Source organism: Petromyzon marinus, chromosome 80 (assembly GCF_048934315.1).
Source record: "Petromyzon marinus isolate PM22_M1 ecotype Great Lakes invasive population chromosome 80, UKy_Petmar_22M1.pri1.0, whole genome shotgun sequence".
NCBI classification, from domain to species: Eukaryota; Metazoa; Chordata; class Hyperoartia; order Petromyzontiformes; family Petromyzontidae; genus Petromyzon; species Petromyzon marinus.
In genome coordinates, this window is record NC_133746.1 from 9,440,118 (window position 1) to 9,466,274 (window position 26,157).

Consider the following 26,157-nt stretch of genomic DNA (forward strand, 5'->3'; position numbering starts at 1 on the left):
TATAAAATTCTCACGACGTTTCGACCGCAACACAAGCAATCATCATCGGGTGTGAAAACCACCACGTTAGAAGGGAAACAATAAAATAATAAAAATATAAAACAATAAAATTCTCACGACGTTTCGACTGCAACACAAGCAATCATCATCAGGTGTGAAAATCACAGCAAGTAAATTCGAAAAAAGTGGCGTTTTTTTTTAAATCGCCAACTTTTTTCAAATCTTCTTGCCGTGGTTTTTCACACCTGATGATGATTGCTTCTTGTGTTGCGGTCGAAACTTCGTGATGATTTGATTGTTTTATATATTTTATTATTATTATTATTTTATTGTTTCCTTATCCACTTGGTGACTTTACCGAAAGAACCAAGAATAGGACTCTAAATGTATAAACATCTCGTAATCGTGAGACCCACACACCAACGTCTCCCCCCGTGTCCTCCCATCCTTCCATGCGGTACACTTACTGCCAGCAGCAACAACAGCAACAACAACAGCAACAGCAACAACAACAGCAACAACAAACACCGCCGTTCGCCACTAAGTGGGTCGACTGACTGAGATGAATACTGGCCGATGCACCACCTGTGCACCCCCACTGTGCCAGGCTAGGTGCACGAGGAGGTCACGGGGCAGACCCAGCAGGTGCCACGGGTCGACTGACTGAGATGAATACTGGCCGATGCACAACTTGTGCATCGCACTGTGCCAGGCTAGGTTCACCAGGAGGTCACGGGGCAGACCCAGCAGGTGCCACGGGTCGACTGACTGAGTTGACTACTGGCCGATGCACCACCTGTGCACCCCCACTGTGCCAGGCTAGGTGCACCAGGAGGTCACCGGGCAGACCCAGCAGGTGCCACGGGTCGACTGACTGGGATGACTACTGGCCGATTCACCACCTGTACACCCCCCCACTGTGCCAACTTACCACCATCACCACCACCATCACCACCACCACCACCATCACCACCACCACCATCACCACCACCATCACCACCACCACCATCACCACCACCACCATCATCACCACCATCACCACCATCACCACTACCTTCACTACCACCACCACTACCACCACCACCGCCAGTCACGTGGCAGTGCGCCCCGTTGCGTAAAGGTTTGGGTGTGTGATCGATGAGCGCGTGGCATCTCCCTCCGTGTCCGCGACTTTGGGCCCTCGGGGCAACGAACTCCGCCTCTTGCCCTGGGGGCGGAGGGCGTGCAGGCGGGCTAGGCGGGGCACACCCCGTGGATCAGCTCCCAGTCGTCTTAGTCGCTAAGTCGCCACTCGCCGTGACTTTGATTCGAGTCCCAAGAGGGGTAGGGGGGAGGGGTTCGTTTTCTTTGAAATCGATGTTTGTGCGTGCGTGTGTGTATGTGTCTGTGTGTGTGTGTATGTGTGTGTGTGTATGTGTGTGTGTATGTGTGTGCGTGCCTGTGTGTGTGTGGCTGTGTGTGTCTGTGTGTGTATGTGTGTGTGTGTGCCTGTGTGTGTGTGTATGTGTGTGTGTATGTGTCTGTGTGTGTATGTGTGTGTATGTGTGTGTATGTGTGTGTGCCTGTGTGTGTGTGTATGTGTGTGTCTGTGTGTGTGTGCGTGCCTGTGTGTGTGTATGTGTGTGTGTGTCTGTGTGTATGTGTGTGTGTATGTGTGTGTGTGCGTGCCTGTGTGTGTGTCTGTGTGTCTGTGTGTGTATGTGTGTGTGTCTGTGTGTGTGCGTGCCTGTGTGTGTGTATGTGTGTGTGTATGTGTGTGTGTGTATGTGTGTGTGTGTCTGTGTGTGTCTGTGTGTGTGTATGTGTGTCTGTGTGTGTCTGTGTGTGTCTGTGTGTATGTGTGTGTTTAACTCGTGGTTTCGTGGTAATTAATTGGAGAGTTTCCCATACCTGGGCAGTGTGCTTATGACCGGCTCCAGTTTAACAGCAGAGGTCTCACTCCGAATCAGTCGAGCGGCAATATCTTTTCATCGGTAGCGTAACGCTGTGTGGAAGCTACCTGGTCTGTCGCTCCGCACTAAGCTTCAGGTCTTCTCGGCCACGGTCATTCCCTCCCTTCTCTATGCTTGCGAAACGTGGACCCCCCCTAATGGAACATCTTCGCCGGTGAGAAACATTTAGGCTGGCCTGTCTACGATCCATCCTGGGTTTAACCAGACTGGATTGTGTGAGGAGCTCACAAATCCTTGAAAGATCTGGGCAAGGTCCCATCGGTGAGCTCCTCCGGCGGGCAAGGCTGCGATGGCTGGGTCATGTAGCCCGCATGCCCAGCCACAGCATGCCGAAACAGCTTTTGTTCGGCCGGATTGAGGGGGCTAAGCGGGCGCGACACGGGCTAGAGAAGAGATGAAGTGATGTGGTACAGGAGGACGTGGAGCTGAGTGGACTTGCCGATGTATGTGTGTGTGTCTGTGTGTGTGTATGTGTGTGTGCGTGTGTGTGCGTGTCTGTGTGTGTGCCTGTGTGTGTGTTTGTGTGTGTGTCTGTGTGTGTCTCTGTGTGTGTGTATGTGTGTGTGGGTGCGTGTGTGTGCACCCACATAAACACACAAACACACGTTGTTGTGTATATAGTAGTGTATAGTGTAGTGTATATAGTAGTGTAGTGTATAGTGCAGTGTATATAGTAGTGTAGTGTATATAGTAGTGTAGTTTATAGTGTGGTGTATATACTAGTGTAGTTTATAGTGTAGTTTATATAGTAGTGTAGTGTATAGTGTAGTGTATATAGCAGTGTAGTGTATAGTGTAGTGTATATAGTAGTGTAGCGTATAGTGTAGTGTATATAGTAGTGTAGTGCATATAGTGTAGTGTATAGTGTAGTGTATATAGTATAGTGTATAGTGTAGTGTATATAGTAGTGTAGTTTATAGTGTAGTGTATACAGAAGTGTAGTGTATAGTGTAGTGTATATAGTAGTATAGTGTACAGTGTATTGTATATACTAGTGTAGTGTATATAGTGTAGTGTATAGTGTAGTGTATATAGTATAGTGTATAGTGTAGTGTATATAGTAGTGTAGTTTATAGTGTAGTGTATACAGTAGTGTAGTGTATAGTGTAGTGTATATAGTAGTATAGTGTACAGTGTATTGTATATACTAGTGTAGTGTATAGTGCAGTGTATATGGCAGTGTATTGTATAGTGTAGTGTATATAGTAGTGTAGTGTATAGTGTAGTGTATATAGTAGTGTATAGTGTAGTTTATATAGTAGTGTAGTGTATAGTGTAGTGTATATAGTAGTGTAGTGTATAGTGTAGTGTATATAGTAGTGTAGTGTATAGTCTAGTGGATATTTTAGTGTAGTGTATAGTTTAGTGTATATAGAGGTGTAGTGTATAGTATATAGTAGTGTAGTGTATAGTTGTGTGTATAGAGCATTGTAGTGTATATAGTATTGTAGTGAAAAGTGGAGTGTATATTAGTGTAGTGTATAGTGTATTGTATGGTGTAGTATATAGTAGTGTATAGTCGTGTATAGTGTAGTGTATAGTGTGGTGTATATAGTAATGTAGTGTATATAGTAGTGTAGTGTATAGTGTAATGTATATAGTAGTGTAGGGTATAGTAGTGTAGTGTATAGTATTGTATAGTGTAGTGTAGAGTGTATAGTGTAGTGTATAGTAGTGTATAGTGTAGTGTATAGTGTAGTGTATAGTAGTGTATAGTAGTGTATAGTGTAGTGTATAGTGTAGCGTATAGTAGTGTAAAGTGTAGTGTATATAGTAGCGTAGTGTATATAGTAAAATACTAAAAATATAAACATATTTTTTACCTCTCATTTTATTGTTTCCCTTCTACGTGGTGGTGACTTTACCGAAAGAACCAAGCATATGAATCCCTGCAGTCACGACAGCTTTAAATCAACAATTTTTTAAACTGCATTAAAACAATTCCATTAAGAAAGCAATAGGACTTTTCAAATCGCTAAAACAAAAAAAAAGTCGCACCCTCTGCGATTCGCTAATCGCGTTGTTTCAAATTGCGATTCATCGTTTTGAAATCGATAAAAAAAAATCGTTCAGCCCTTCTGCCTACGACGCCGTTCTTGCTGTCCATCATTGCATCGTAGCATCGGCTCTGGGAATGCATGGGGTGGGGTTATTAAAGCGGCTGAATTGATCTCAAAGGGTTCCATTGTTCGGCACCATCCTCCCTCGCCCTTCGCGGGTTGCCGCGTAAGCCATGCGAGGTGACGAACTGGGTGGGGGGGAGGGGAGGTGCGTGGGGAGCGGTGGCGCAGCGATTAGCGGGGCTCCGCCAATAAAAGCGGCCCGAGGCGTGGTGCTGGCCACCCACCCAGCCACCCACTCACCAACTCACCAGGCCACCCAGTGGCCCAACCACCCACCAACCTAACCACCCAGCCAGCCACCCACCGACCAACCCACCCACCAACCCACTCACACACCCATCAACCCACCCACCCAGCCACCCACCCACCAACCCACCAGGCCACCCAGTGGCCCAACCACCCACCAACCTACCCACCCAGCCACCCACCGACCAACCCACCCACCAACCCACTCACACACCCATCAACCCACCCACCAACCTACTGCCCCACCCACCAACCCACCCACCCACCAACCCACCCACCCACACACCCAGCAACCCACCCACTAACCAACACACCGATCGAACCATCCACTGACCCACCGACTCACCAACCCACCCACCCAGCCACCCACTGACCCACCCACCAACCCACCCACCCACCGACCAACCCACTCACCCACCCACCCACCGAACCACCGACAAACCCACCACAAATCCACCAACACCCTCGTGTGCCACCGTGCCGGTAGCCTTCAATAGGTGCTGCTAACAGCACTTGCCCCTACAGTCTGTGGAGCCTACACGGGGCATCTCCACTCATTCACTCTGTAGAACAGGGGGAGATCACACAAACTCCACTCACTCTGTAGAACAGGGGGAGATCACACAAACTCCACTCACACATACTCACTCTGTAGAACAGTGGGAGATCATACAAACTCCACTCACTCACCCTCACTCTATAGAACAGGGGGAGATCATACAAACTCCACTCACTCACTCACTCTGTAGAACAGGGTGACATCACACAAACTCCACTCACTCTCACTCTGTAGAACAGTGGGAGATCATACAAACTCCACTCACTCTGTAGAACAGGGGGAGATCACACAAACTCCACTCACTGACTCTGTAGAACAGGGGGAGATCATACAAACTCCACTCACTCACCCTATAAAACAGGGGGAGATCATACACACTCTACTCATTCACTCTGCAAAACAGGGGGAGATCATACAAACTCCACTCACTCACTCACTCTGTAGAACAGGGTGACATCACACAAACTCCACTCACTGATTCTGTAGAACAGGGGGAGATCACACAAACTCCACTCACTCACTCTGTAAAACAGGGGGAGATCATACAAACTCCACTCACTGACTCTGTAGTACAGTAGGAGATCACACAAATTCCACTCACTGACTCAGTAGAACAGGGGGAGATCACACAAACTCCACTCACTGGCTCTGTAGAACAGTGGGAGATAATACAAACTCCACTCACTCACTCTGTAGAACACACAGTGGGAGATCACACAAACTCCACTGAGTCACTCTGTAGAACAGTGGGAGATCATACAAACTCCACTCACTCACCCTATAAAACAGGGGGAGATCATACAAACTCCACTCACTCACTCACTCTGTAGAACAGGGTGACATCACACAAACTCCACTCACTGATTCTGTAGAACAGGGGGAGATCACACAAACTCCACTCACTGACTCTGTTGAACAGGGGGAGATCACACAAACTCCACTCACTCACTCTGTAAAACTGGGGGAGATCACACAAACTCCACTCACTCACTCTGTAAAACAGGGGGAGATCACACCAACTCCACTCACTCTCACTCTGTGGAACAGGGGAGATCACACAAACTCCACTCACTGTCACTCTGTGTAACAGGGAGAGATCACACAAACTCCACTCACACTCACTCTGTAGAACAGGGGGAGATCATACAAACTCCACTCACTCACTCAGTAGAACAGTGGGAGATCATACAAACTCCACTCACTCACTCTGTAGAACAGTGGGAGATCACACAAACTCCACTCACTCACTCTGTAGAACAGGGGGAGATCATACAAACTCCACTCACTGTGTGGAACAGGGGGAGATCATACAAGCTCCACCCAGTCACTTTGTAGAACAGGGGCAGATCACCCAAACTCCACACACTCTCACTCTGTAGAACAGAGGGAGATCACACAAACTCCACTCACTCTGTAGAACAGGGGGAGATCATACAAACTCCACTCACTCTGTAAAACAGGGAGAGATCACACAAACTCCACTCACTCACTCTGTAGAACAGGGGGAGATCACACAAACTCCACTCACTCTGTAGAAAGTGGGAAATCACACAAACTCCACTCACTCACTCTGTAGAACAGGGGGAGATCATACAAACTCCACTCACTCACTCTGTAGAACAGGGGGAGATGACACAAACTCCACTCACTCACTCTGTAGAACAGGGGGAGATCACACAAACTCAACTCACTTACTCTGTGAAACAGGGGGAGATCACACAAACTCCACTCACTGACTCTGTAGAAGAGTGGGAGATCACACAAATTCCACTCAATGACTCAGTAGAACAGGGGGAGATCACACAAACTCCACTCACTGACTCTGTAGAACAGTGGGAGATCATACAAACTCCACTCACTCACTCTGTAGAACACACAGTGGGAGATCATACAAACTCCACTGAGTCACTCTGTAGAACAGGGGGGATCACACAAACTCCACTCACTCACTCACTCTGTAGAACAGGGGGAGATCACACAAACTCCACTCACTCTCACTCTGTGGAACAGGGGGAGATCACACAAACTCCACTCACTGTCACTCTGTGTAACAGGGAGAGATCACACAAACTCCACTCACACTCACTCTGTAGAACAGGGGGAGATCATACAAACTCCACTCACTCACTCTGTAGAACAGGGGGAGATCATACAAACTCCACTCACTCACTCTGTAGAACAGGGGGAGATGACACAAACTCCACTCACTCACTCTGTAGAACAGGGAGAGATCACACAAACTCAACTCACTTACTCTGTGAAACAGGGGGAGATCACACAAACTCCACTCACTGACTCTGTAGAACAGTGGGAGATCACACAAATTCCACTCAATGACTCAGTAGAACAGGGGGAGATCACACAAACTCCACTCACTGACTCTGTAGAACAGTGGGAGATCATACAAACTCCACTCACTCACTCTGTAGAACACACAGTGGGAGATCATACAAACTCCACTGAGTCACTCTGTAGAACAGGGGGGATCACACAAACTCCACTCACTCACTCACTCTGTAGAACAGGGGGAGATCACACAAACTCCACTCACTCTCACTCTGTGGAACAGGGGGAGATCACACAAACTCCACTCACTGTCACTCTGTGTAACAGGGAGAGATCACACAAACTCCACTCACACTCACTCTGTAGAACAGGGGGAGATCATACAAACTCCACTCACTCACTCTGTAGAACAGGGGGAGATCACACAAACTCCACTCACTGTCTCTGTAGAACAGGGGGAGATCACACAAACTCACTCACTCTCACTCTGTAGAACAGGGGGGATCACACAAACTCCACTCACTCACTCACTCAGTAGAAAAGGGAGAGATCACACAAACTCCACTCTCTCACTCACTCTGTAGAACAGGGGGAGATCACACCAACTCCACTCACTCTCACTCTGTGGAACAGGGGAGATCACACAAACTCCACTCACTGTCACTCTGTGTAACAGGGAGAGATCACACAAACTCCACTCACACTCACTCTGTAGAACAGGGGGAGATCATACAAACTCCACTCACTCACTCAGTAGAACAGTGGGAGATCACACAAACTCCATTCACTCACTCTGTAGAACAGGGGGAGATCACACAAACTCCACTCACTCACTCTGTAGAACAGTGGGAGATCACACAAACTCCACTCACTCACTCTGTAGAACAGGGGGATATCATACAAACTCCACTCACTGTGTGGAACAGGGGGAGATCATACAAGCTCCACCCAGTCACTTTGTAGAAGAGGGGCAGATCACACAAACTCCACACACTCTCACTCTGTAGAACAGAGGGAGATCACACAAACTCCACTCACTCACTCTGTAGAACAGGGGGAGATCATACAAACTCCACTCACTCTGTAAAACAGGGAGAGATCACACAAACTCCACTCACTCACTCTGTAGAACAGGGGGAGATCACACAAACTCCACTCACTCTGTAGAACAGGGGGAGATGACACAAACTCCACTCACTCACTCTGTAGAACAGGGGGAGATCACACAAACTCAACTCACTTACTCTGTGAAACAGGGGGAGATCACACAAACTCCACTCACTGACTCTGTAGAACAGTGGGAGATCACACAAATTCCACTCAATAACTCAGTAAAACAGGGGGAGATCACACAAACTCCACTCACTGACTCTGTAGAACAGTGGGAGATCATACAAACTCCAGTCACTCACTCTGTAGAACACACAGTGGGAGATCATACAAACTCCACTCACTCACTCTGTAGAACAGTGGGAGATTACACAAACTCCACTCACTCACTCTGTAGAACAGGGGGAGATCATACAAACTCCACTCACTCTCACTCTGTGGAACAGGGGGAGATCACACAAACTCTACTCACTCACTCACTCTTTAGAACAGGGGGAGATCACACAAACTCCACTCACTCACTCTGTAGAACAGGGGGAGATCACACAAACTCCACTCACTCACTCTGTAGAAAAGTGGGAGATCACACAAACTCCACTCACTCACTCACTCTTTGGAACAGGGGAAGATCACACAAACTCCACTCACTCTCACTCTGTGGAACAGGGGGAGATCATACAAACTCCACTCACTCTCACTCTGTAGAACAGAGGGAGATTATACAAACTCCACTCAATCTCACTCTGTGGAACAGGGGGAGATCATACAAACTCCACTCACTCTCACTCTGTGCAACAGGGGGAGATCACACAAACTCCACTCACTCACTCTGTAGAACAGGGGGAGATCATACAAACTCCACTCACTCTCACTCTGTAGAACAGAGGGAGATTATACAAACTCCACTCAATCTCACTCTGTGGAACAGGGGGAGATCATACAAACTCCACTCACTCTCACTCTGTGCAACAGGGGGAGATCACACAAACTCCACTCACTCACTCTGTAGAACAGGGGGAGATCATACAAACTCCACTCACTCACTCTGTAGAACAGTGGGAGATCACACAAACTCCAAAACAAACTCCACACAAACTCCACTCACTCTCACTCTGTAGAACAGGGGGAGATCACACATACGCCACTCACTCACTCTGTAGAACAGGGGGAGATCACACAAACTCCACTCACTCACTCTGTAGAACAGGGGGAGATCACACAAACTCTACTCACTCACTCACTCTGTAGAACAGCGGGAGATCACACAAACTCCACTCACTCACTCACTCTTTAGAACAGTGGGAGATCACACAAACTCCACACAAACTCCACACAAACTCCACACAAACTCCACTCACTCACTCACTTTGTAGAACAGGGGGAGATCACACAAACTCCACACAAACTCCACTCACTCACTCTGCAGAACAGGGGGAGATCACACAAACTCCACTCACACTCACTCTGTAGAACAGGGGGAGATCACACAAACTCCAAAACAAACTCCACACAAACTCCACTCACTCACTCTGTAGAACAGGGGGAGGTCACACAAACTCCACTCACTCACTCTGTAGAACAGGGGAAGATCACACAAACTCCACTCACTCACTCTGTAGAACAGGGGGAGATCACGCAAACTCCAAACAAACTCCACACAAACTCCACACAAACTCCACACAAACTCCACTCACTCACTCTGTAGAACAGGGGGGGATCACACAAACTCCACTCACTCACTCACTCTGTAGAACAGGGGGAGATCACACAAACTCCACACAAACTCCACACAAACTCCACTCACTCACTTTGTAGAACAGCGGGAGATCACACAAACTCCACTCACTATCACTCTGTAGAACAGGGGGAGATCACACAAACTCCACTCACTCACTCTGTAGAACAGGGGGAGATCACACAAACTCCACACAAACTCCACATAAACTCCACACAAACCCCTCATAAACTCCACTCACTCACTCTGTAGAACAGGGGGAGATCACACAAACTCCACTCACTCACTCTGTAGAACAGGGGGAGATCACACAAACTCCACTCACTCACTCTGTAGAACAGGGGGAGATCACACAAACTCCACACAAACTCCACACAAATTCCACTCACTCACTCTGTAGAACAGGGGGAGATCACACAAACTCCACACAAACTCCACTCACTCTCACTCTGTAGAACAGGGGGAGATCACACAAACTCCACACAAACTCCACACAAACTCCATTCACTCTCACTCTGTAGAACAGGGGGAGATCACACAAACTCCACACAAACTCCACACAAACTCAACACAAACTCCACTCACTCTCACTCTGTAGAACAGTGGGAGATCACACAAACTCCACACAAACTCCACACAAACTCCACACAAACAAACTCCACACAAACTCCTCACAATCTCGTGCCGACCCCAGCCACGCGTCCAACCCACCACCCCCCCCCCCCCAAACGGGAGCCATTCTTGTCGCCCGGAGAACCTTCGCGCATCAAAACCCCGCGTCGTTCCGTCGTCCGCTCGCTCATTCATCCCTTTTTTTTGCGCGCCAGCGGTTGCGTGTTTTACGCTGACACAACAACCACTCACTCACGACACGCTGACGGGGACGGCGGTGAGGTGGCGGTTTCGCCGGTGGCGTGGTGCCAATGCAGCCTGTAGCCTGGAGCGCGCGTGGGGCTATGACTGCGTTCATTTCCACAGCGGCCGATGGGGCGCCGGCGGTGGTGCAAGCGCGACACTCAACGCCGCCGTTTGCGCGCATCGGCGACCTCGTTCGAGGGCCGGGGCAAAGTGCCCGCGGCAAAGTTGCCCGCGGCAAAGTTGCCCGCGGCAAAGTTGCCCGCGGCAAAGTTGCCCGCGGCAAAGTTGCCCGCGGCAAAGTTGCCCGCGGCAAAGTTGCCCGCGGCAAAGTTGCCCGCGGCAAAGTTGCACCGCGGCAAAGTGCCCGCGGCAAAGTTGCACCGCGGAAATGCCTCGCCGGCGATGATGCCGTCAGGGCGGCGAGGAACCGCCCGGGACGGCGGTGGCGGCGCTCTCCGCTTAGCCGCGCGGAGATTTCAGATGCTCTACACGCAACACGATACACTACACTATACACTACACTAGACACTACACTATACACTACACTATAAACCACTACATTATTCACTACACTATACACTACACTATACACTACACTATACACTACACTATACACTTCACAACACTATACACTACTATACACTACACTATACACTACACTATACACTACTATACACTATATACGACACTATACACTACTATACACTATACACTACACTATACACTGCTATACACTACACTATACACTACACAATACTATACACTACTATACACTATTCACTACACTATACACTACACTATACACTACTATACACTATACTCTACACTATACACTACACCATACACTGCACTATACGCTACACTATACACTACACTACACTATACACTACAATATACACTACACTATACACTACTGTACACTACACTATCCACTATACACTACACTATACGATACACTATACACTACACTATACACTACGATACACTACACTATACACAGCACTATACACTACTATACACTACACTATACACTACACTATACACTACACTATACACTACACAATACACTACACTATACACTATACTCTACTAAACACTACACAATACACTACACTATACACTACACTATGCACTATACACTATACACTACACTACTATATACACTACACTGCTATATACACTACACTATATACTAAACTACTATATACACTACACTACACACTACACTACTATATACACTACACTATACACTACACTATACACTGCAATACACTATACACTACACTATACACTACACTATACACTACACCATACACTACTATACACTACACTAAACACTACACTATACACTACAATACACTACACTACCATATACACTACACTATACACCACACTATACACTACACTACTATAAAAACTACACTATACACTACACTACTATAAAAACTACACTGCTATATACACTGCACTATACACTACACTGCTATATACACTATACACTGCACTACTATATATACTACTAATCCCTTTACTCACTCTCTCACTGAATCGCTCACCCACCCACTCACTCATTCACTCACCCCACACACTCTTGATGCACCCACTCACTCACTCACCAATTCATCCACTCCCTCATTGATCCCTTGACTCGCTCATTCACCCACTCATTCATTCACTCACCCACCCAATACCTCATTCGTCCCTTCACTCATTCAACCACTCAGCCCTCCCCCCCCCCCCAACTCGCTCTGTCATCCACCCACTCATTCACCGACCCAACCCGCTCACCCACTCGTTCACCCACCCACGCACTCACCCACCCACTCTTTCACTGACTCATCAAATCATTTCTACCGCGCCTTTAATGAGAAGCATGCTGGCCTGTTAAACGAGGCCAAGGGCTTACACTGATTTTAACATTTTATCTACATAATGACACCTTGCCGATATGAACTATGTTAACCTATTTGTATTTTTAATTTTTAAATGATATCTTAAAGCTATTTTATATTCGATATTTATTAAATTTTATATACTTCAGCCCCTTGGTGTTAGTTAGACTTTTAACCCTTATTATTAAAGTAAGACTTTTCGATTTAAAGCTTTCGTGACTGCAATGATTCATCTTCTTTGGTTCTTTCGGTAAAGTCACGTAGAATGAGAATAAAATAATAAATTGATAAAATAAAATAACACAATAATATTCTCACGACGTTTCGGCCACAACACAAGCGGCCTTCATCAGGTGAAGGGAGCGAGACTGTCTGGTAGGACAGCGCTGGAGTGAGAGAGCCACGTTCAGATCACGGCTTTTAAGTTGTGTGAGAGGAACAAAGAGCCTTAGAGTCGCGGCATCTCTTCAGAAAGGTGAGAGACTCGATTAGTTGAGCCTTCTTATCCCGAAGTCTGTTGAATGATCTTAAGGCTGTGTGGAATCCCTCCCCGTAGAGGCGGTTAAATTTCGATTTAAAGCTTTCGTGACTGCAATGATTCATCTTCTTTGGTTCTTTCGGTAAAGTCACGTAGAATGAGAATAAAATAATAAATTGATAAAATAAAATAACACAATAATATTCTCACGACGTTTCGGCCACAACACAAGCGGCCTTCATCAGGTGAAGGGAGCGAGACTGTCTGGTAGGACAGCGCTGGAGTGAGAGAGCCACGTTCAGATCACGGCTTTTAAGCTGTGTGAGAGGAACTTTACCGAAAGAACCAAAGAAGATGAATCATTGCAGTCACGAAAGCTTTAAATCGAAATTTAACCGCCTCTACGGGGAGGGATTCCACACATCCTTAAGATCATTCAACAGACTTCGGGATAAGAAGGCTCAACTAATCGAGTCTCTCACCTTTCTGAAGAGATGCCGCGACTCTAAGGCTCTTTGTTCCTCTCACACAGCTTAAAAGTCGTGATCTGAACGTGGCTCTCTCACTCCAGCGCTGTCCTACCAGACAGTCTCGCTCCCTTCACCTGATGAAGGCCGCTTGTGTTGTGGCCGAAACGTCGTGAGAATATTATTGTGTTATTTTATTTTATCAATTTATTATTTTATTCTCATTCTACGTGACTTTACCGAAAGAACCAAAGAAGAAAAAGTAAGACTTGTTTAAAACTTATTTAAGATTTTAGATTCCTATATGTTGAATGTATGCACCATCCTGCCAAAGTAAATTCCGTGTCGGTGTGACCTTTCATGGCAAATAAAAAAACCCTTTCTGATTCTGATTCTGATACCTAGCAGAGGTTTAACGCGCTGCTCGTTAAAAGCGTGGCCATTTGACAGACACGCATTCGCTGTGACCGGCCACCTACGTCTTCCCCGCTCCTGACGTTCGCACGACCACAACCCCTGCACTCATTTCGGGCCGAGTCGACCTAGGGCTGGTCCAGGACCCGAGTTCGATTCCCCGCTCACGGCCGCCACCGGTGACTTTCATTCGAACGGGGGTCTTGGGCCTCCGTGCCGGGTCGACTTTAAAGCCTCAAAGCCTCAAACCGGCACGTCACGTGCCCGCCACCCCCCCCCCCAAAGGGGTGGGTCGGCCATTTTTTTTCCTGCTGCGTGTTGAGGATGTCGAGCGACCTCTCCCTGCGTCGTTTTGCCCCCTGTAGGTAGACAAAGCTCCCCCCGCTCTCTCTCTCCCCCACCCCTCCCCCACCCCGAGGTAACATTACAACACGCGGGTTGGCTCAGGCCGCCGTCAGTAAGCAGCACCTGCGATGGTCCGGCGGGCTGTGGCGGGCACGAGCGGTTTGGGGAGGCCAGCACCACGTGGTTAGTGGGATATCGATCTGTCGGAGCTCGTGGTTGGCCAGAGGGGTCGGTGCTTCCCTTGCCCCTGCCCTTCTGCTACCCCCCGAAGCGCCCCCTTTACCACCTCCTTCCAAGCCCCTTAGAACCCTCCCCTGTTTGTGCGCGCGTTGAGCTTCCTCGGAGCTAATTGGAGGTGCGGTGGTCCGGGGGGGGAAGGGGTTAATCAAACCTGACGGGCAACCAGCAGCAAACAGCGGCGCTAAAGGAAACGAGTTTGTCAATCTCGATGATGATTGATGATGATGATGATTCTTCGATTTAAAGATTTCGCGTCTGCAGGGATTCATCTTCTGGGTTCTTTCGGTAAAGTCGCCGCGTAGAATGGGAATTAAATAATAATGACAATAAAATTTTGATTTAAAGCTTTCGTGACTGCAGTAATTCATATTCTTAGTTTTTTCGGTAAAGTCACGTTGAAGAGAAACAACAAAATAATATAATATATAAAACAATAAAAATTCTCACGACGTTTCGACCATAACTCAAACCATTTGTTTTATATATATTATATTATTTTGTTGTTTCTCTTCAACGTGACTTTACCGAAAAAACTAAGACAATAAAATTCTCACGGCGTTTCGGCTAGAAGATGACGATGATGTAAAAGTGCATCGTAGCTTGGCAATATCGCGAGGGAAGAGCGTTCCAGACGGGCACGTACGAACGCCAGCATCGTGACCACGAAGCCATACCATCTCCTAACCACCCCCCCCCCCCCTAGCCATCCAAGTAATTTACTTCGCGTTCATACCGGATTATAAAAGAACAACAAAACAACATTAGGTCACATAAGGCTCTCAATAAATACACTGCTATACACTACTATACACTACGCTATACACTACACTGCTGTACACTAGACACTACGATACAGCATGCTTGAAAAAAATATTAACACTTACATGAGACCATCGTTTTTAATTGAATGCACTGTAGCACGATAACGAACATAATTTTTGATTTAAAGATTTCGTAACAGCATGGATTCATATTCTTGGTTCTTTCGCTAAAGTCACGTCGAAGGGAAACAATAAAATAACAAAAAAAACAATAAAATTCTCACGACGTTTCGACTGCAACGCAAGCAATCATCATCAGGTGTGAATACCACAGCAAGCAAATTTTCAAGCTGTGGTTTCCTGCTGTGGGTTTCACACCTAATGATGATTGCTTGTGTTGCAGTCGAAACGTCGTGAGAATTTTCTTGTTTTAGATTTGTATTGTTTTATTGTTTCCCTTCTACGTGGTGGCTTTACCGAAAGAACCAAGAATATAATGACAAACGTAATGTTGATTGCTTCTTGAAGTCAAAGAGTCTCCACTTGTTCGCCATCATTGTCAACGCACGCCTGGAATCTTCCCCAGGTGGTCTCCGCTGCCCAGAGGCACCTTTCTCGCTGTATTGTTTTCATGTTTTTGAAGGACCCTGTACACTGCACTGCTATACACTGCACTATACACTACACTATATACTACACTATGCACTACACTATACACTACTATTCACTACTATACACTACACTATACACTACTATACACTACACTATACACTACTATACACTACTATACCCTACACTATGCACGACACTGCTATACACTAGACGATACACTATACACTACACTATGCACTACTATACAGTACACTGCAATACACTGCACTATGCACGACCATACACTACACTATACACCTCACTGCTATACACTACACGATACACTACTATGCACTACACTATACACTACAATGCTATACACTAGACGATACACTACACTGTTATACACTTGATTAAACACTACTATACACTACCAGCGAAACGTCGCACTACTCAAAACTTGTACATGTTGTGGATTCACTCTTCAACACACCGGTGAGCTAAAGTAGTGAACTATTTTGTCTGTTGTCAACGTGACACATCATTTTACTGATTGGCCGTGTCGGGTGGTGGAGGGTTGCGACACATTTATAAATAACGCGATCTAACCCAAAAACCTTCGAATATTCCACGTGGCCACCCGCAGTGGATTTTATTTGTGGAGGAGCCCCGAGGGTAAGGATTCAGTCTCCTGGCTCCGCCGAATGGGGTTTGGCCAGGAGACGTCATAGACGCCTGTCTCCCGCGCGGCCTCCGGCACAACCTTAATTACATCTTCTTTGGTTCTTTCGGTAAAGTCACCGCGTAGAATGAGAATAAAATAATAAATTGATGAAATAAAATAACAATAAAATTCTCACGACGTTTCGGCCACAACACAAGCGGCCTTCATCAGGTGAAGGGACGAGACTGTCTGGTAGGACAGCGCTGGAGCGAACACAGCCAAGCCCAGACCGCGACCTTTAAGCTGTGTGAGAAGAAACAGAGCGCCTTGACAAAGGAATTAGCATATAATTTAGCATTGAAATAGCTGAGTGATTAGTTTGTGACTGGTCACAGAAATGGCTACGTTATTTTATCAATTTATTATTTTATTCTCATTCTACGTGGTGGTGACTTTACCGAAAGAACCAAAGAAGAAGAATCCTTGCAGTCACGAAAGCTTTAAATCGAAACTTAATTACATTTTTAAATCGTGGTTTGGTGGTAATTAATTGAAGGTGGAGGTGTTAACAGCCCCTCGCACCCGTACAGAGCTGCCATTTTTCCGCTGTGGTGGCTACAAAAGCCATAAGGGGAGTGGCCAATCCAAGTTGACCCTCCCCCCCCACGGCTCTGCCCACCACTGCGTTGCCGTCCGTCACCAACGAGGAGGTGGGGGGTTGTGATTGCACACAAAGACAGAGATCCCCCGTGTAGCCTTGACAGACTGTAGGGGCAAGTGCTGTTAGCGAGCAGCACCTACGAAGGCCGGCACGGCACACGAGGGGGTGGGTGGCCAGCACCACGCCCGACCGCCTTTGTCTCCCCAGTGGCGATGTTTACGCACCGCACCAGGTAGTCAATTTGAGGCCGAGTCGACCAAGTGGAGGCCCGGCACCGGTTCAGATAAATCGTCACTGGGTGGTGTTGGCCGTGAGCGGGAATCGAACCCGGGTCGCCGGGTTCGTAGCGCAGCGTAGTGCTAGCCACTGCGCCCACCGCTTCCCACGCACACACACAGACACGCACACACACGCACACACACACACAGACACACACACACACAGACACACACACAACAACAACCGCCATTCGCCACTAAGTGGCGGTGACGTCACCACAGCGCTTGTGCCAGGCTATGTGCACCCTGAGGCCACGTGAAGTGTCGAACGCCTGCTGGCAGGAGGTCACGGGGCAGACCCAGGTGCCACGGGTCGACTGACTGAGATGACTAGCTGATGCACCACCTGTGCCCCCTACTGTGCCAATCTGCTGTGCTTTAGCCACCCGGCGCTCCGCCCGTTGTTCTGAGCGTCGCTCCTCCGCCCTCCGTTGTTGTTGGAGGGCGACTACTGCCAACTGCCCAGTAGCATCCTTCACGAGCCTCCACCACAGAGGCCGATCTTGACACCGCTGGTACCAGTCATCGGCAAGTCCACTCAGCTCCACGTCCTCCTGTACCACATCACTCCATCTCTTCTCTAGCCCGTGCCGCGCCTGCTTAGCCCCCTCAATCCGGCCGAACAAAAGCTGTTTCGGCATGCGGTGGCTGGGCATGCGGGCTACATGACCCAGCCATCGCAGCCTTGCCCGCCGGAAGAGCTCACTGATGGGACCTTGCTCAGATCTTTCAAGGATTTGTGAGCGCCTCACACAATCCAGTCTGGTTAAACCCAGGATGGATCGTAGGCAGGCCAGCCTAAATGTTTCTAACCGGCGAAGATGTTCCATTAGGGGGGTCCACGTTTCGCAAGCATAGAGAAGGGAGGGAATGACCGTGGCCGAGAAGACCTGAAGCTTAGTGCGGAGCGACAGACCAGGTAGCTTCCACACAGCGTTACGCAACCGATGAAAAGATATTGCCGCTCGACTGATTCGGAGTGAGACCTCTGCTGTTAAACTGGAGCCAGTCATAAGCACACTGCCCAGGTATGGGAAACTCTCCAATTAATTACCACAAAACCACGAGTTAAACACACACACACACAGACACACACAGACACACACATACACAGGCACGCACACACATCGATTTCAAAGAAAACGAACCCCTCCCCCCTACCCCTCGTGGGACTGGAATCAAAGTCACGGCGGAGTGGCGACTTAGCGACTAAGACGACTGGGAGCTGATCCACGGGGTGTGCCCCGCCCGCACGCCCCCAGGGCAAGAGGGGGAGTTCGTTGCCCCGAGGGAGCAAAGTCGCGGACACGGAGGGAGATGCCACGCGCTCATCGATCACACACCCAAACCTTTACGCAACGGGCGCACTGTCACGTGACTGGCGGTGGTGGTGGTGGTAGTGAAGGTGGTGGTGGTGATGGTGGTGGTGGTGATGGTGGTGGTGATGGTGGTAAGTTGGCACAGTGGAGGGGGGCGGGGGGGGTGTACAGGTGGTGGATCGGCCAAAGTCATCTCAGTCAGTCGGTCCGTGGCACCTGCTGGGTCTGCCCCGTGACCTCCTGGTGCACCTAGCCTGGCACAGTGGGGTTGCACAGGTGGTGCATCAGCCAGTAGTCATCTCAGTCAGTCGACCCGTGGCACCTGCTGGGTCTGCCCCGTGACCTCCTGGTGAACCTAGCCTGGCACAGTGGGGGTGCACAGGTGGTGCATCGGCCAGTAGTCAACTCAGTCAGTCGGTCCGTGGCACCTGCTGGGTCTGCCCCGTGACCTCCTGGTGCACCTAGCCTGGCACAGTAGGGGGGCACAGGTGGTGAATCGGCCAGTAGTCATCTCAGTCAGTCGACCCGTGCCACCTGCTGGGTCTGCCCCGTGACCTCCTGGTGCACCTAGCCTGGCACAGTGGGGGGCACAGGTGGTGAATCGGCCAGTAGTCATCTCAGTCAGTCGGTCCGTGGCACCTGCTGGGTCTGCCCCGTGACCTCCTGGTGCACCTAGCCTGGCACAGTGGGGGTGCACAGGTGGTGAATCGGCCAGTAGTCATCTCAGTCAGTCGACCCGTGCCACCTGCTGGGTCTGCCCCGTGACCTCGTGGTGCACCTAGCCTGGCACAGTGGGGGTGCACAGGTGGTGCCTCGGCCAGTAGTCATCTCCGTCAGTCGACCCGTGGCACCTGCTGGGTCTGCCCCGTGACCTCCTGCCGGCGGGCGTCCGACGCTTCACGTGGCCTCAACGTGCACCTAGCTTGGCACAAGCGCTGGTCGTGACGTCGCCGAAACTTAGTGTCGAATGGCGGTTGTTGTTGTTGTTGGTAGGTAGTGGTAGCGGTAGGTGGTGGTTGTGGTATTAGTGGTGGGGAGCGGTGGTGCAGCGGTTAGCGCTACGCCGCTCTACGAACCCAGCGACCCGAGTTCGATTCCCGCTCACGGCCAACACCAATGACGATTATCTGAACCGGTCCTGGGCCTCCCCTAGGTCGACTCAGCCTCAACTGAGTAGCTGATGTAGCGGTGTGTAGTGAACATCGCCACTGGGGGAGAGACAAAGGCGGTCGGGCGTGGTGCTGGTCACCCACGCCCTCTGTGTGTGCCACAGTGCCGGTAGCCTTCATTGGTGCTGCTCGCTAACAGCACTTGCCCCTGCAGTCTGTTAGAGGCTACACGGGGGATCTTTGTCTGTGTCTGTGTGTGAGGTGCTAGCTAGTTAACAGCACTTACCCCTGCAGCCTGTTAGAGGCTACACGGGGGATCTTTGTCTGTGTCTGTGTGAGGTGCTCGCTAATAGCACTTGCCCCTGCAGTCTGTTAGAGGCTACACGGAGGATCTTTGTCTGTGTCTGTGTGTGAGGTGCTAGCTAACAGCACTTGCCCGTGCAGTCTGTTAGAGGCTACACGGGGGATCTTTGTCTGTGTCTGTGTGTGAGGTGCTAGCTAACAGCACTTGCCCCTGCAGTCTGTTAGAGGCTACACGGGGGATCTTTGTCTGTGTCTGTATGTAAGGTGCTAGCTAACAGCACTTGCCCCTGCAGTATGTTAGAGGCTACACGGGGGATCGTTGTCTGTGTCTGTGTGTGAGGTGCTCGCTAACAGCACTTGCCCCTGCAGCCTGTTAGAGGCTACACGGGGGATCGTTGTCTGTGTCTGTGTGTGAGGTGCTAGCTAACAGCACTTGCCCCTACAGCCTGTTAGAGGCTACACGGGGGATCTTTGACTGTGTCTGTGTGTGAGGTGCCAGCTAACAGCACTTGCCCCTGCAGTCTGTTAGAGGCTACACGGGGGACCTTTGTCTGTGTCTGTGTGTGAGGTGCTAGCTAACAGCACTTGCCCCTACAGTCTGTTAGAGGCTACACGGGGGATCTTTGTCTTGCATCGAACATTATCACGATGGAGTTGTAGTGGCGCGGTTAGCAGCTACGCTGCGCTACGAACCCCGGCCACCCGAGTTGGATTCCCTCTCACGGCCACCGACATTGGTAACATCCCCCCCACACACCCACCCACCCACTCTCCCTGGCATCAACAGGACACGAGAACGAAACACGGAGGAATGAACGACTGGAGAACGAACGAACGAACGACAAGCACGTGCGCCGCTGCTGCTATGACGTTCCTTTCTTCCTGTGCACGTCACGTGGCCACGCCCAATCGGGGACACTTCGCGAGGCAGCGCCATCGCGTCGTACAACGTCACGGAGTGGGAGGACCACCGAAAGTGACGTGGGGTTGTCTGTGTGTGTGTGTGTCTGTGTGTGTGTGTGTGAGTCTGTGTGTGGGGAGCGATAGTGTAGCGGTGTAGCGCTACGCTGCGCTATGAACCTGGCGACCCGGGTTCGATTCCCGCTCACGGCCAACACCACCCAGTGACGATTATCTGAACCGGTCCCGGGCCTCCCCTAGGTCGACTCATCCTCAAATGAGTACCTGGCGCGGTGTGTGAACATCGCCACTGGGGAGACAAAGGCGGTCGGGCGTGGTGCTGGCCACCCACCCCCTCGTGTGCCGTTCCGGCCTTCATAGGTGCTCGCTAACAGCACTTGCCCCTACATTCAGTTAAGGCTATATGGGGGATCTTTGTCTGTGTCTGTTGTACGGCAAAACAACCTCGTACCTCCTCGCGGTGCCGGACTGGCAACTCTGTCGTGGACAATGCTGTGGGGGGAGGGCCAATTCCGATTGGCCCCTTCACCCTCATGGCGTCCGTGACCACCACAGTGGCTAAACAAGGGATCTGGACGGGTGTGAGGGGCTGGTAACCCCTCCACCTTCAAAAATGCACCACGAAACCACGAATTAAAAATGTAACTAATAAGCTTGTGCCAGAGGTCCCAGGGGTACAGGCGTCTATGACGTCTCCTGGCCAAACCCCAATTTGCAGAGCGAGGAATTTGAATTTCTGCCCTCGGGGCTCCTCCATAAATAACGAAAAGCCACTTCGTGTGGCCACGTGGACTTTCCAAACGCTCACTGCGGAGCAGAGGCTGCCACTCCTCTGTCGGGAGCTGGACCGGTGGCATTCAGGAGGTCCGGTGGACCGGCTCTGGCTCCTGCAACCATGAGGGGTGGACAGTCCTCTACTTGGCGCAGCAGACTGCCAAACAACAGGGTGTGGCTCTTCTTTTGAACAAAATAATGAAGGGGGCGTGGGAGCGTGGCGGTGTTGCGTGGGAAGCTGTAAGCCCCAGGCTATTTTGGGCTCGCCTTCCCATCAACCAGAGGCGAGGAGTGGTGGTCGTGGTTACTTATGCCCCCACCGAAGACGAACATCCGTGGAGGGATGCAGGCAAGGCCGATGAATCAGATGCCTTCTATGACCTCCTGTCACAAGTGCTGGCTAAAGTGGCCCCTCAGGATAGAGTCATCATGTTGAGTGACTTCAATGCCCGAGTTGGTCATGATACTGGCACCTGGTCTGGAGTGTTTGGGGGACATGGGCCAGATCAGCTCAATAACAACGGTAGGACGCTGCTAGATTTTTGTGCAGCCCATGAGCTTGTAATTACCAAAACGCTGTTCCGGCATTGGCACATCCACACAACATCATAGATGCATGCCGGGTCCAAGCAAGAACATCTGCTGGACTACATAGTGACAGACCAGCGGATGCGAGCCCATGTCCTTGACACCAGGACCTACCGTGGAGCTGATCTGTCCTCTGACCATCGACTGTAAGATGCGCCTGCCATTCTTCCACTCCGGTGGTGGGTGTACACCCAGGACCCCATTCCAACCTAAAGTGGCCTGGTCTCAGTTATCTAATGAAAGTTGCAAGCAAGAATTGCATCTTTGCTTGCGGCTGGGGTTGGCATCGTCCCCCACTACTCCTGATGTCGAGGGAAAATGGGCGAGGTTTAGACTGTGACTCATGCAGCTGCAATGGTTGCTTTGGGTACGCGGTCCAGACCTCCCCAGATACCCTGGCTGACAGAGGAGGTGTACAGGATAGTTGAGAAAAAGCGACAGGCCAACTGTCATCGGCTACAGAATCCCACGTCAGAGAATGAGGAGGCTTACCGCAGCCTTCGCTCGGAGGTTCGGAGAGTCGTGAGGCGCTGCATGGATGGGTGGTGGTCGCGGGTTGCTGAGAAGATGGAGTCTGCCTCAGTGGCCCGCGATCACAAATCTCTATTTAACGCCATCAAAAAAGTAACCTGCAGCGCCACACCTATTACCATCATTAGGGGAATAAATGGTGATCCAATCTCCGACCCCCAGGAACAGGTTTGCAGATTTGCTGAGCATTTCTGTGAGGTCTTGGGGGAGGGGAAATCCCTCAGCCAGGAAAATATCGTGGCACAAAGTGGGGATGACCCTGCTGAGGCTGCGGTGTCTCAAATATTGGAAGAAGTCACTCCCTGTGAGTGGCTGGCTGAGGTACCATCTGTGGAGGAAGTACTGAAGGCGATCCGGAGTCTGAGACCAGGAAAGGCACCGGGCAGAGATGATCTCCCAAACGAAATGCTGAGGGACGGTGGCGTTTGTGCACAGAATGCCCTATATGACATCATAACAGTCTGGACCACTGGACGTGTTCCGCAGGATTGGAAGGATGCCCTGGTGCTCCGCCTCTTTAAGAAGGGGGACCACACAGACTGTAACAACTACAGGGGCATCTCACTCTTCAGTGTGCCGGGAAAGGTCCTGGCAAGGGTTATTCAACATCGCCTTGCTAGGCACGCTGAGGAGAGGCTTGTGGAGCCCCAATGCGGTTTCAGGAAAAGGCGGTCCTGCACAGATGCCATATTTTCTGTCCGTCTGCTACAGCAGACGTATAGGGAATTTTAGCAAGCCCTAAATCTCTGCTTTGTTACCTGGTCAAGGCCTATGATACCATCAGTAGGCCTGGGCTCTGGGTTGTTCTTCGTGCTTTCGGAGTCCCTGACCCTCTGCTCACGATCATTAAGGAACTTCATGATGGTGAGCGGGCCCGGGTAAAACTACGTGGCCGGGAGTCAGAGCTATTCCCTGTACACCCTGGGGTGCGACAGGGATGTCCTCTGGCTCCCACATTTTTTCACATCTATTTTGAGCACGTAGTTCGTGAAGCCTTCAATAGCTGTACCGGGGGAATCTCCATATGGTACAGATATAATGGGAGGCTGATCGATGCCCGCAAGCCGAGCCCCCGCATGCCGAAACAGCTTTTGTTCAGCCGGATCGAGGGGGATAAATGGGCGCGGCACGGGCTAGAGAAGAGATGGAGTGATGTGGTACAGGAGGACGTGGAGCTGAGTGGAGATCAGCCTCTGTGGAGGAGGCTTATGAAGGACGCTACTGGGCAGTTGGAGGATGTCGCCCTCCAACAACAACGGAGGCGGAGGAGCGACGCTCACAACAACGAGCGGCGCGCCGGGTGGATAAAGCACAGCAGGTTGGCACTGTAGGGGACACAGGTGGTGCATCAGCCAGTTATCTCAGTCATCTCAGTCAGTCGACCTGTGGCACCTGCTGGGTCTGCCGCGTGACCTCCTGCCAGCGGGCGTTCGACACTTCACGTGGCCTCAAGGTGCACATCGCCTGGCACAGGCATCGTGGTGACGTCACCGCCACTTAGTGGCGAATGGTGGTTGTTGTCTGTGTGTGTCTGTGTCTGTCTGTGTCTGTGTGTGTGTGTCAGTGTGAGTGTGTCAGTGTGAGTGTGTCTGTGTGTGTGTCAGTGTGTGTGTGTGTCTGTGTGTCAGTCTGTGTGTACGTGTTTGTGTTGGTGCCAGTGTGTCTGTGATGTGTCTGTGTGTACCTGTGTGTGTGCCCGTGTGTCAGTGTGTATCTGTGTCTTTGTATGTGTCTGTGTGTATGCGTATCTTTGTATGTGTCTGTGTGTATGTGTCTGTGTGTGTGTCAGTGTGTCTGTGTTTGTCTGTGTGTGCCTGTGTATCATTGAGTCTCTGTGTGTCTGTGTGTGTGCGTCTGTGTCTGTGTGTCTCTGTACGTCTCTGTGGACGCTGCTACTGGGCAGTTGGAGGCAGTCGCCCTCCAGCAACAACGGACGACAGAGGAGCGACGCTCACAACAACGAGAGAAGCGTCGGGTGGCTAAAACACAGCGACGTTGACACAGTAAGGGGTACAGGTGGTATATCTACCAGTCATCTCAGCCTGCCCATGGTACCTGGGTCTGTCCCGTGACCTGTCAGCGAGTCTCCGACACTTCATGTGGCTTAAAAGTTCACCTAGCCTGGCATGGTCGCCGTGGTGACGTCAGCGCCACTTAGTGGCCAATCACGGGTATTGGTATTGGTGTGGGTCGGTGTGTGTGTGTCTGTGTGTGTGTGTCTGTCTGTGTGTCTGTGTGTGTGTCTGTGTGTGTGTGTGGGGAGCGGTAGTGTAGCGGTTAGCGCGCTGCACTATGAACCCGGCTACCCGGGATCGATTCCCGCTCACGACCAACACCAGTGACGATTATCTGAACCGGTTCCGGGCCTCCCCTAGGTCGACTCAACCTCAAATGAGTACCTGGCGCGGTGTGTAGTGAACATCGCTAGCACTGGGGGAGACAAAGGCGGTCGGGCGTGGTGCTGGCCACCCACCCCGTCGTGTACCGTTCCGGCCTTCATAGGTGGTGCTCGCTGCCAGCACTTGCCCCAGCAGTCTGTGAAAGGCTATATGGGGGATCTTTGTCTTTTGTCTTTGTCCTGTGTGGGAACGTTGTGGGAACGTCGTGTGAACGTTTGTTGCACTTCTTTTGCACCGTACGTAGCCAACCGCGCTAATCGGAGGTGCGGAGGAAGGACAGCAAACAACAACAAGAGGCAGTTGTTAAGAAATAATTTCTCAATGTAGTATAGTGGTGTAGTGTATAGTGTAGTGTATAGTGTAGTGTATAGTGTAGTGCATAGTGTAGTGTTTAGTGTAGTGTATAGTGTAGTGTATAGTGTAGTGTATAGTGTATAGTAGTGTATAGTATAGTGTATAGTGTAGTGTTTAATAGTGTAGTGTATAGTCTAGTTTATAGTCTAGTGTATAGTCTAGTGTATAGTGTAGTGTATAGTAGTGTATAGTGTAGTGT

General features: G+C 50.0%; 1 protein-coding gene across 1 annotated transcript in view; it reads left to right on the top strand.

The window, feature by feature from the left end:
• Positions 1-10,995: 10,995 nt before the first annotated feature.
• The window catches only part of LOC142907674 (mucin-6-like), a 72,959-nt gene continuing 57,797 nt past the window's right edge, over positions 10,996-26,157 (top strand). The window contains exon 1 of the mRNA XM_076057291.1: positions 10,996-11,311. Coding sequence (XP_075913406.1) covers positions 10,996-11,311 — 316 coding nt within the window. The remainder of the gene's footprint in view (positions 11,312-26,157) is intronic.